The sequence below is a fragment of the Hipposideros armiger genome, unplaced genomic scaffold (genome assembly GCF_001890085.2).
Source record: "Hipposideros armiger isolate ML-2016 unplaced genomic scaffold, ASM189008v1 scaffold_128, whole genome shotgun sequence".
Classification (NCBI taxonomy): Eukaryota; Metazoa; Chordata; class Mammalia; order Chiroptera; family Hipposideridae; genus Hipposideros; species Hipposideros armiger.
In genome coordinates this window covers 3,590,767-3,603,006 of record NW_017731478.1, presented here as the reverse complement: position 1 = coordinate 3,603,006, position 12,240 = coordinate 3,590,767, and the positions used below count along the sequence as shown (strand labels likewise).

The window sequence follows — 12,240 nt, the reverse complement described above, 5'->3', positions numbered from 1 at the left end:
CACAGGCCTGACCCTGAGGGGGACAACTCTATCTTTATTTCTTCTCTCATTAGCGCTATCATTCACTCAACAAATATTTACTGAGCACCTACTGTGTCCCAGGGACCAGGGAAACAGCAGTGGTCAAGCACATGCTTTCTCAGAACTTAACAGTTTGCAACAGCTCTGGAACTGAATTCAGAGCTGAGAAGAGAGGACCTCCACCCCCAAAGGAGACCTTCCGTGTGAAAATACAGGCACAAGCCCTGCCTAACTGGAGTCCTTACTCAGAAATAGAATGCCCTCTTGAGCAAAAATGACGCTGTAAAGGACATTACTTAATATCAAAAATTTTTCAGGCCTACTTGCACTTAAAAGGCTTTCATAAGCACCACCCTCAGAGAAAGGTTTTGGGAGGCTAAGGGGCATTGAGATAGTCACCAATGCAGAAAGGGTGGAGTTGGAGTGGGTGGACAGAAGGATGTAGAAATTACAGGCCAGCTATAACTCTCAAAATGTCCCCCCAATTTTTAAGCCAAACATCTATCTCCTTTTGAAAAAATATTACCTAAACTTTGGAAATAGGACCAAAAGAGGGCAGCAGAGTTCTTTCGATGTCATCTAAGACATTCTTTAACAAGCCCACCCAAGGATTAATTCTCTAGCACGAGTAGACAAACTTTTTCTGTAAAGGTCCGGTTACTAAATATTTAGGCTTTCAGGCGATATGCTCTCTGTCAACTACTCAACTCTATCGTCTTAGTACTCTCATTGTAGAGCAAAAGCAGCCTTACATAGTAGGTAAATATATGGGTGTGGCTGTGTGCCAATAAAACTTTATTACAAATGCAAGCAGCAGGGCCAGATTTGGCCCACTGGCTATATGTGTAGGCCAAGGAATGTATCTTTGTTTGCTTAGATATTTAGTGTTGATTAAAGGCTCAGGTTTTTGTCTGGTAGAGTTTCAAATTATTTCTCTTGTACAAAAAAAGAACCCAGAAGCTTAGTTGTTAATACTCTTCGGAGTTTAACCAGTTTTATATCTAAGTTTCCTACATCCTCAAATATCTACTTCCTCAAAATGCTCTCTGTATCAGCTTTACCATCTTACTGTTTCGTCTTTAACAAGTTGAGCAAATTTTTGACATGTGTTCATTCTCTATCTGAATGAGTCATGTTTTAACTTAAACATTGTTATATATTTGTTGTTCTTTAATAATTAGCAGTAAAACTAGTTAACTAAGAGCCCTGTGTTGTCATGGAGGGTAGCAAAGAATGAAGGAACTTAAGGAAAGCATCTCACCGTGTTGTCAGATTCAGAGTAGAGAACCCCCTGTGTTGGGAACAGAATTTTTGTGCCTTTGGCAAGGAATTAAAAAGAAAAGCCCACATAATTTCCCCCTGAATTCCCCTCCCCTCAGCCCAAATAAGGCATAGTTCTTTATATTTCCAAAAATGGACTATGCGAGGAATCATTCTATTCCAGTTTCCCCATATCCTTAGTAATGTTTGTTATTTGGGGTTTTTAAAAATTATTTTATAGTGACCACAGTAATGGGTATGAGACGGTATCTTTTCGTGGTTTTCATTTGCATTCCCCTAATGATTAGTGATGTTGAGCATCCTTTCTTGTGCTTATTGGCCATTTGTATATTTTCTCTGGAGAAATGTCTATTCAAGTCCTTTGCCCATTTTCAAAATCTTTTTTGTTGTTGTTGAGTTGTAGGAGTTCTTTATATATTCTGGATATTAACCTNTGATAAGTATAACTGCATCCTACCCACTGCATGTATAGTCCATCATTTATCTCATTAGTCCTCTATTTTTAGTTATTTAAATTATTTCCAATTTTCTGTTACAAGTAACACTAGAGTGAATGTTTTGCATCTGAATATTTCCTTAGGATAAATTCCTTGAAGAGGAATTCCTAAATCAAAGGCTATGAACATTTGCAAGGCCCCTGATATAAATATTAGCATAGGTCCCTCCAGAAAGATTATACTAATTTAAACTTTTGCAGTTGCTATGAAATTCCTTTCATCGACAAGCTCATCGTTGATCACATGTAATAATTTATAAATGTACCACGTTCTTAAACAGTTGTTTTGAGATGAATAAATTTGTAGCTGGTGAATAGTTCTAGAATTGATTGAATTGTTGGTATGAGCCCCAAGGACTACAAAATGACTGCAAAAACTTTGCCAGAGACTACAAAAGTGACTTACTACAAAGAGTGCTTTCTGTTGAAGGACCCAGTACTATTTTGACTCAGGCCAATTCCAACACATTTTTGCACTGATTTTTCTTTACTCATTAACAGACCATTTTGAAAAGAAAGGGAATTTCTTTCTTTTTGTACTACGATGACTATATTTTGATCTTTCAAGGATGCCATCATCCAGCATTTTTTTTAACTTAAATTAGCATTAGTTTGTGCTCTTATTCGAGGTAGATGCAAAAGATTAGTTGTGCTGAATGAAGCAAACAAAAAGTACTTCTGTTTTCACATCAATGTTTGGATAAGAAAATAGATTTAAGCTATTTGCATTAGAGCTAGAAAAGTGTTCATGGCCTCTAGGTTGACCACTAATTGTTACTAATGGTCATCAGTGTTTCTCTGAAATGAGAAAGTCTAAACAAGGATTGTCTTACATTGAAAAAATTCACTTCTCTTGATTCTTTAGCGGAAACTTTGATCTTACTGTTTTTCTTGTTCATGTACTCTGAATTCACTGAACAATCAATGGTCTTTGGATAACAAGGTTAGCGTGTTTTGTGAATACATTCTACAAATACATATTAATTTATTTATAGATTATTTGAATTCACTGAAGTCAATTAATACCAATCTATAACTTTTATCAGAATTTCAAATTGAAATATGGTTGGCCTGACTTTGTTGCAGGCTTAAAGTAGAAAAACTTTTAGAACATTTTAGTCAGGTTGCTAAAATAAGCTGTCTTTTCTTGCAGTCCCAGAATCTTAGAAAAAGGAACTCTTGAGAGAATTTGTCCCCCTGCCCCTTATTTCACAGTTGAGAAAGCTAAAGCATAGAGAAGTGATTTGGCCAGTGTCCCATGGCTGGTTAGTGGTAAGAAAGCTGGGAGTGGTGTCATCTCCAGACTGCCTTTCAAGGTTCTCTCCATTAAGCCTTCTTTTAATGGTTTGTGAGGGGAGCGTGTTGTAGCCAGCTCCGACCCAGGGCACACAGCACCTTGTGCAACTGTAGGATGAGGTAATGAATGGGTCATTCTCTTTTTGAGGTTCTCAGATGATAGTTGGTATACCAGAGTGTCAGTATTATTACTTTTCAGTACAGTCAACTGAATTCATTGTTTGTTTCCTGTTAGTTCCTGACAGGTGCTGTGGAGAAAACCAAGAACAAAACAGATTTCCGCTCTTAAGTTCCAGCCCTGAGGGCTGGTGGGGAAGGCACATATACACAGGAACAGTCTAAAANCTGAAAAGATTGTCCTCAGTTTAATTTATGAATGACCCCATTACCTGGGTTGGAAAATGTCATTTAATGTTTAAGGCAACACTCATGATGTTAACTTCAAAAGAGAGGGAAAGAGAAACAGACTCCTTAGAAGGTCAAGGAGCTTGCCGATTGAGATCCTACAAATCCACCCTGAAGTCAATTTGACCCTGACTCAGTCTCCTTTTTAAAGGGCTGTCAGTGGCTGTCTTTTTCCATTACATTTAGAAGCACTTCACTCAATGAGCTTGTGACCTGTGCTGCTTTTTCAAATTCCAGTCATAGTGCAACAGGATAGGGGATAATGAACCACTAAAGCTTCCCCTTATAAATCTCCTGTGTGCTGGCTTTTATGAAAGATTTGTGAAATTGTGGTCAAATCCATTCTGAAAAACGTTTAAGCGTACCGTCCTGGGAGAAACTTGGCCTAGTTTGATGCTCAGCTTTGTCACTTACTAGCTCTGTGATCTGTGGTTTTAGGCAGGAGCCTTTCAGCTCATTTTCCTCATCTAGACTAGAGGATGAAGGGAGTGGACTATCTGACCCTCAAGGACTTCTGACTATCAGATCATATTTTTTGTTTTGAAATGACACCTTTGTTATTTTGTACCTCAAATAACAGGCATTGCTTCCTGTCTTTTTTTATATGGGCACTTCCAGTAGATTTTTTCTGTTTTATATCTGGCTCTAAACCAGTGGTTCTTAACTTTTCCTGGTTCACAGCCTCTCAGAATTTTTGACTGGCCAAGGAGCTCATTCAGGGACTTCACAGACCCCATGAAGCCCATCCATGTACTATCTAGAGGCCTATGCATGGGTACCAGATTAAGAACCACAGCTCTGTAGCCCTCCTGAAAGGAATGCTGCCAGGCATATCCAGTCAGATGGTTGCTTATGTGATCTAGGGGTGGTCATATTTGACAGAGAGCTGTTTGGAGAGAAAAAGAGAGAGAGATTTGTGTGTACATCAGGGGGAGACAGGTTCTCTACGACTGTCCTATTTTGTAGGAGGTCTTCCGGAAAGGTATCTAGGGAGCCACCTGAAACAACTTCTGAGGTGGCCTCATTTGATCTTTGGCTTCCATAAACCAGAACCTATGATGGTGACTTCTGTTTGACTGACACCATCCCATCACAGGTCTGATTATCTTTTGTTGTGAAAGAGGTGATGAGTCTCAGCGAATCTTTAATATTGCTTTTTACTCTGGAAGTTGGAGTTGTAAACTGATGTGTTTAAAGGCTATGTTGAGGGGCTGGCAGAGTGGCTCAGTTGGTTAAGAGCTTGCTCAAGAGTGCGAGCTCTGAGCAACAGGGTCTCCAGTTCGATTCCTGGCCCCAGCTGAGCTGCCGCTGAGCTGCCAACAGGTGGCAGGATGGCTCAGCCAAAAATAAACAAACAAACAAACAAATAAATAAATAAATAAGACTATGTTGAATAATAATGCTATATTGAACCTCAATGCTTTGACCCTTCTAGCTCTATAGATAATTTGTTTTCTTTGGATTGATAACTTTATTGCTAAGTATCAGTGGAACTCACTGTAGTAATCTAGGACTACTTGACTGGAATGAAAGCTGTTTATTTTTTTTTGTAGTAGAAAGAGAAAGCTGTTTCATTTCTTTAATTAATTGATCTGTCCTATTAGTCATGCAGTGACTAAAAGCATTTAGTGCTTTACAGCATTTTTGTAGCGTCCCACTGGATTTCTTTTAGGAAAAACCAACTGTGATGGGTGTGGTGAGAGACATAGGAACCACTCCTATCCCCTGGAAAACTGGCCAAGGTGCTTTCTCTTTATTAGGTCCAACCGGAGTAAACCAGTACCAGCAGGAGCTTTGTGCACTTATCTTTTTCCTTCTTCCCTGTGGCTAGTAGTTCTCCGTATTACTGTATATGGTATGGATGCCTAAGTACACAAAAATATGAGAGCTGCCTAGTGTGTAACTGCTTGGCCTCCCACAGTCCTAAGCTGCTTAACAATAGAATCAAAGCCTGTTGAGAGTCGGAAGACTTAGTAACCTTGGAGTCCAGTTCTTTTCCTTTTACTGATGAGAAAACGGAGACCTACAGAGAGAGGGTCAAATGACTTTGCTAAGGTTATTCCGCTAGTTAATGGCAAAAGTAGGACTAGCACCAAGACTCCCCATTCCAGTCCTCTTTCCGTTACAACACTGGTTTTCTTGACAAGATAGGTGAATTCAAAACCAGTCTGTCTTCTGGTACTGTTTGACCTTCTAATGCTTTTCCTGCTTTAAGGGTGTGTGTGTGTGTGTTTACAACTTCTTATTCATTCTGTGACTCATAATTAGAATGCAACAAAAGCTCCTGCATACTAAACCACAGTTTACTGAAACCACTTCTTTAAAGAATAGCAGCATGGTCTATGTATGCCATGAAATTCTGACCTCTGAGTAGTAAGTTGGAAGGTAATTCTTATAAAACAGTGGGTGTTTATTTAAGCTTGATTTAACTTGTAACCTTAAAAAGAAATGAAAACAATTTTATATTCTGGACTTTGGATCTGATTTTGATTGTGGCCAAGTGTTTTTATGCGTAAGGCCAGTCTTAAAAGTAGTAATCTTAAGGTATAAGGATTAATGCAAACAATGTAAAGATCAAAATTTTATTTAGGAAGTGAACAGATGAGGTAGAATTTGATGTTTTTCTAATAGTCGTGATAATTTTAATGTATTTCATAGAACCTATATATCTGAAAGTGAGTTGTCCTTTTAACAAAGTAGTCACCTTGGGAGAGTGTATGGGTGCTAATTTCAGCCTTTCAAGAAGTCCTCTCTGGAATTTCCCTCAGCTAGATTTCAAGCTGTGTCAGGAAACCAGCCTTACTATTAATTATATAGTCATAATTTTTTCAAAGTCAAAATTCAGCCTGATCTACCTGTTGACAAAAGACTGACCCTGATTGAATTTTTAAAAATTGAGATATATAATTCACCTGCCATATCATTCACCTNAAGAGCACAGGACCTGCTGATAGTGGTTAGAAGGAAGAACAAGAGCAAAGGCCCAGAGGCAGATGTGAGCATGGGTAGAGCCCAGTTAGTGAAGGGGACATGACACCAAATGGGGTGGAGACATATGCAAAGGCTAGGTTATATACAGCACCACCAGGCATGGCATGTAATCTGAATGTACATTAATACACACATACAAATGTATTACATGCATTTGGTGAGCAAATTTTCCCATTAGATTACAAACTCCCCAGTAACTTTAGTTATTATTCAACCTACATAATTTCAGAAGAAGGATGCTTATAATAATCAAAATCTGGAGAAGGCTACTGTGATGTCTTTGTTAGGGGTGGGCTGAGAGCTTAAAAAAAAGTAGGGGAGCTCTCTTTCTTGCCCAAGGCTGTCCTTTTGACCAGAAGAGGTGACAACTCTGGAAGGAGAGAGGAAAAGGCATCATCTTTGCAAGTCTTTGGTACTGCATGAACTCTCTGGGCACCCAAGCCAGCGGCTGGGGGACGTGCTTAGGCAGATTCTCAAAAAAATTAAGATTTGGAGCAAAGAAATTTGGGGCCTGGAATTTTTTATTCTCAGTTTGGCAGGACCATTTACAAAGTCTGAAACACTTCTGTATGACATATCTGCAGTAATCCATGCCAGTATCTCCATCACTATCCCCCCACTCACCTCTCACCTCCCAGTCTAATAGGGACATATAACATTTTTCTGAATTTTCATAAATACTATACAAAACAGCTCTTCTTTCCTGATTGCTGCCCCTAAACCCTTCCAGTATATAAATTCTGGAGGTTTCACTAGATTTGTGTACTTCAGTTTCTTAATACGTATATTACAGAATAATATTACATGACCTGATCCTAGTTGCTTTCAGGTTTTACTTTAAGGGATGGTAGCGTTATTTAAAACAATAGCCTTTAAAATATATGGTTAAAATGGGAAAAAACTTTCAAACAGCTAACATTGATTCTCAGTAACTTAGGTCCGGCGTCTGGGGAATCCTCTGACGTCCAGGATGCTAGGTATCAAGTAAAAAGAGACTACAATTCCCAGAAGACATCGCGTTCACACTCTCTACGCAAGCTCGACCTCGGTGACTGCATAGGGCACCGAGCCCGAGGGGGCGGGGCTTTGGGATGCGCCGCAAGCAGTGGGCGTGATGGAGGCGTGGCCATGAAGGGGGCGGCGCTGCCGGCGCGGCCCGGAACACGCTAGTGGAGCGGAAGATGGCGGCAGCAGCGGTAGCTGCAGCCGGGACCCCAGCCGGGCTGTGGCGGAGGAGCCGCCGGCTTTGACCTCGCTCTGGCTCCGGTGCGCTCAGCGGAGCGTGTGCGAGGCCCCGCGCGTCGGGAAGGGGCGGCAGCGGCAAGTGCGCGCCGCCCTGAGGAGCGACCCAGCGGCGGCGCTGCTGCGGCTGAGGAGAGAGCCGGCTCCGGGCCTCCGCGTCCTCCTGCTCTCCGGGCCCCCCGCCTCCTCGGGGGGGCGGCGGCGGCGATGTTCTCGGTCCTCTCGTACGGGCGGCTGGTGGCCCGCGCCGTGCTCGGCGGCCTCTCGCAGACCGACCCCAGGGCCGGCGGCGGCGGCAGCGGCGGCGACTACGGGTTGGTGACGGCCGGCTGCGGCTTCGGCAAGGACTTCCGTAAGGGCCTCCTCAAGAAGGGTGCGTGCTACGGGGACGACGCGTGCTTCGTGGCCCGGCACCGTTCCGCAGATGTGCTCGGTGAGTCCCCGGCCCGGTCCCCCCACCCCAGCCCTGCATCCGCCTCCTGGGGACTCCCCAGCTCCGGGCTTCCCCGTTTTCTCCCGGCAGTGAGAGGAGCCCGAGAGCCCGTAGTAGCTCACAAGTAAGGAGCGCTTACTATGTGCCAGGCGCCGTGCCAAGCGCTCCGAGGTGTGTTTTCCGCTTGACCAACCCCCGTTTTACAGAAGAGGAAACTGAGGCTCAGAGAGGTTGAACCACGTGCTCAAGGTCACTCCACCTGAGAATGTGACCATTTTGAGTTCAGAACCGCACTCTTAGTCACTGGGTTGTACCAGCCTCGGACGACCTCATCCCTTCTCCCGGCGACACCTGCAGGCTCCTAACCTCGCTCTTTTTCCCTCCCTCCCCTCTTCCTGTGCGTGTCCCGGGAATCCCTGTTTCTTCGCGCTCCCCTGTCGCCACAACCTGGCCACGGGCTGCGGGATCTCGATTTAGATAGACTGTCGTGAGCCCCAGACAGACCAGCCGCATTCTTTCGCCGCCTCGATTGTGACCATCCTTTTCCCGAGTCTGTCTCGCAGTGGGGGCTGCTGGCCTGGTGAAAAAAACACTCGCAGTGCATTATCCCAGACTGATCTTGCCCACTTGAGGTCACTCGGGATGGAAGAGTCTCCTTGACCCAAAATAGAATGGTCAGACCCTCTTCTCGACTGCAGCCAACAAAGCCTTGAGAATTGGTTAAAGCCTTTCAGGCCACAGGTGCTTCCGAGGGCCTATTCCAGTTAACACCTTTGGGGGGCTGGGAGACTAGGATGAGAGCTTGCAGAAAGGGCTAAATATAATTCACAAACTTTACTATAATGTACATCTTTGGAGACAATGTATAGGCCATAGAATCGTATGCCATTAAACCACTCTTAATAAATAAAGCACTTTGAAAATTGAAGGACATGCTGTCATTGAACTTGGGTTCAAATGTCACTTTGGTTTCGCTTCTCNTGGCAGGACAGCTCAGCTGGTGAGAGCACGTGCTCCTAACAACAAGGTTGCCAGTTCGAGTCCTGCATGGGAGGGTGGGCTATGCCCACCCGCAACTAAGATTGAACATGGCACCTTGACCTGAGCGGCCGTGAGCTGCCGACAGGCGACCAGATGGCAGCTGGACTTGGAGCTGAGCTAGCTGCGCCCTCCACAACTAAGATTGAAGAACAACAACTTGGGTGTTCCCCTTCCCTAATTCCCCAACATTGTTCCTCTTCCCCAACTCCCCAATAAAATCTTTTAAAAAAAAAAGTCATCCAGTTTAGTCAGTCAGCCAATTCTTTTTTTTATTTGTCTTTCACGTTTCCACTGGTTCTGTTCTGGTAGCGTGACAGAAGCATATTTTGAAAAACAACCTCATTTCCCTCTCACTTCCCTCTCATTTCCCCCTCGTATCCTGAGCAAACCTGTTTCCCAGAGACAAAGTCTTCTTGGCACAGCTTCATTAACTGCCTTCTTAGCTTTTGGGTTTTCATTAGCTTTCTCTACCTCAACCCACAAAGAAGCATATCTTCTATATAGTAAGAGCCCTGTCCTTTCCAATTGGTTTCTTTCATAAAATATACCCCCATTCTATGGGTAAGATCAGTGTCTGGGTTCCCCAAACCCAAGGCCATGATCAAGGCTTACGCAATTAATGAATCAGAGCCCACCTGGGATCTCAGTAGTCAGGTGAGCCTTACCAGTTATGTGACAAGTCAAAAGGAGTAGAGAGATCAGCCCCTCCATGGGCCCTGCTCATGGTCCTGAATGAAGCTCAGAACAACCTCCTGAAGAACAGATTTGGGGCTGCCCACTTTGCGGCATCTGCCCACAACCTGTGTTCATGCTGTAAAACTGCTACAATCTCACAAACAAAAGCTCTGTGAAATATGTATGATTTAGTTGCCTTTGCGTCTAAAGTCCAGCCAAAAACTTTGCTGAAGACATACTACAAGTAGCAAAAACCTTCTGCCCACCAGAGCCTCAATGTTGGTAAGCTAAAGTTTTACCCTCTTTAACGTAAGCCTCCCCTGGGACAGAAAGATTTTTTTCCCAATAACCGAACCCCTGCTCCAGCAGTCTGCTGAGGTCAAAGCTGTGCTCACACGGGTTAGGTCAAGGCCTGCCCTAGAGGCCTTTGTACTCAGGCCTCTGCCAGCTAAAATCCTGCTGCATAACTGTAGGTGTCACAAACTGCACAGGTCAAGAACCCACTTGACCCACAATTACCTTTAAGCCAAAAGCCCTGACTGCATCAGAAATTTGATCTCCATGTGTTATTTTAGCCCCCAAATGTCAGCCCTCATGTCCACCTCTCAGTTTTCTGAAGACAAAATTAACATGTTGGGGGTTTATGGAATGATAATTCCACCCTTCTTGGCCTTTCTAAATTCTAAATCCACTGAGCAGTAGATGCACGAATCAGGCAGCCAGAGGTCAACAGTATCAGCTTTATTGATAAGGCCGATAGGAGAACATGGCTTCATCGTGCATTCAGTCCCCTCTGCATCACGTGGATTCAGCCCAGTCACAGGCTGGGCCACTGCAAGCCTCCTCCCTAGGGCCAGACTCCCCACAGTGGAGGAGGAAACAGGTGCAGCAAAGGTCAGGCCACAGCAAGAAAGAAAAAAGAGAAAGGGACTGGGCAACATGCTCAGCATCTTTTCCCAAACCCACCAAATTACTCCTCATCTCCTGAAAGCATGAAAGAGGTCAGAAGTTTCCTTCAGTCGTGTTTCTACTGAGGAGGGGAAGTTCCCTCTCTTCTTCTATGTAAATAAGCAGAAGATAAGTTCCCTTCTAACAGCTGCCTTTGGTTTGGGAACTTACTCTTGACTCAGTAATTGTAGCCATAGTACCCAGATCACAAGATGTGTTTGTCAGGATTCACTGCATCATAAGGCAAACTCAAAGCAACTCAAGCAAAACATGGAATTAATATGAGTTCAGGGACTGATCCTTCTTCATGTAAAACTGGATTCAGGGCTTTGATCGATGTCACAAGGCCTGTTTCTTACCATCTCTAGGCTCTGCTTCTCTCTGCTTTGCCTTCATTCTCAGCGTGGCACTTCCCAAGTAATGGCAAAGACGGCTGCTGTTAGCTGCTCCAACTTGCCTTCTACCAGCTTAGAAACCCAAATGAGAATTTCTCCTTAATATTATCAGCAAAATCCCATAATGGAGTTTCACATGTGCCTTCTGACTGGACTAATTATTGTCACCAAGAGAATGCAATGCCCTGATTGGTCAGACCTGGGTCATGTGTTCACCTCTTGGTCCAGTTTCACCCAATCAGTTTCACCCAATGAACCAAGGGAGTGTTGTTTTATTTATTCCTCCAAAAATAAATAAATAAATAAAAATACTATTATTAGAGGATGGGGGAAATGGATTCTAGGTGGGAAAACATGACCATCACACACCATGCAAAGCAAGATGAGTTGACTGGGAAGAATAGCTTATGGCCAGTTCTTTCAAAAGGGCTTTGCAGGACAGACACCAAGAGTTTCTGAATACCTCACCAGTTCAGCCCAGCTCCACCCATTGACTTCCTATGTGATAAATATTTTACTTGCCCCTTTCCTGAGCTGTAAAAATAAGTTACTTGTTCTATCTATGTAATCGCTGTTTCTTTTATTCAATAGCATTCCCATTAGGTATTTATTTAGCACCTAATATTTACCAGACACTGTTCTGGACACTTGAGACAAAGTAGTGAATAAAACAAACAAAATCCCCTACTCTTGTGAAACTCACATTTTAGTTAGGGAGGAGCCAAACAATAAACAAAATAAGTCTTACGTGCTATGAAGAAAAATGCAGACGAGATTCTTGGGTGGTCGTGTGTTTAAATAGGTGGTCAGAGCAGATTATACAGGTAAATCACATGGTAAGTGTTCAATCTATGGTATCTATTGTTCTCACTCTAGGTACTATTCTTACCACTATTATTTTATTTGTTATTATTTTGTTATTATTACTGACATATTAAAAGCACTTAGTGACCTCTCCCTTGCTGTCTCCAGCATTAAGTATCCTCTGCAACAGGTCCTAAACTATTCTTTTTTTT

The 12,240-nt window shown here is 43.2% G+C and overlaps 1 protein-coding gene across 1 annotated transcript in view; it reads left to right on the top strand.

Moving 5' to 3' along the window:
- Window positions 1-7,657: 7,657 nt before the first annotated feature.
- The window catches only part of PPTC7 (protein phosphatase targeting COQ7), a 36,748-nt gene continuing 32,165 nt past the window's right edge, over window positions 7,658-12,240 (top strand). The window contains exon 1 of the mRNA XM_019648995.1: window positions 7,658-8,165. Within this exon, the coding sequence (XP_019504540.1) occupies window positions 7,940-8,165 (226 nt within the window). The 5' untranslated portion in view covers window positions 7,658-7,939. The remainder of the gene's footprint in view (window positions 8,166-12,240) is intronic.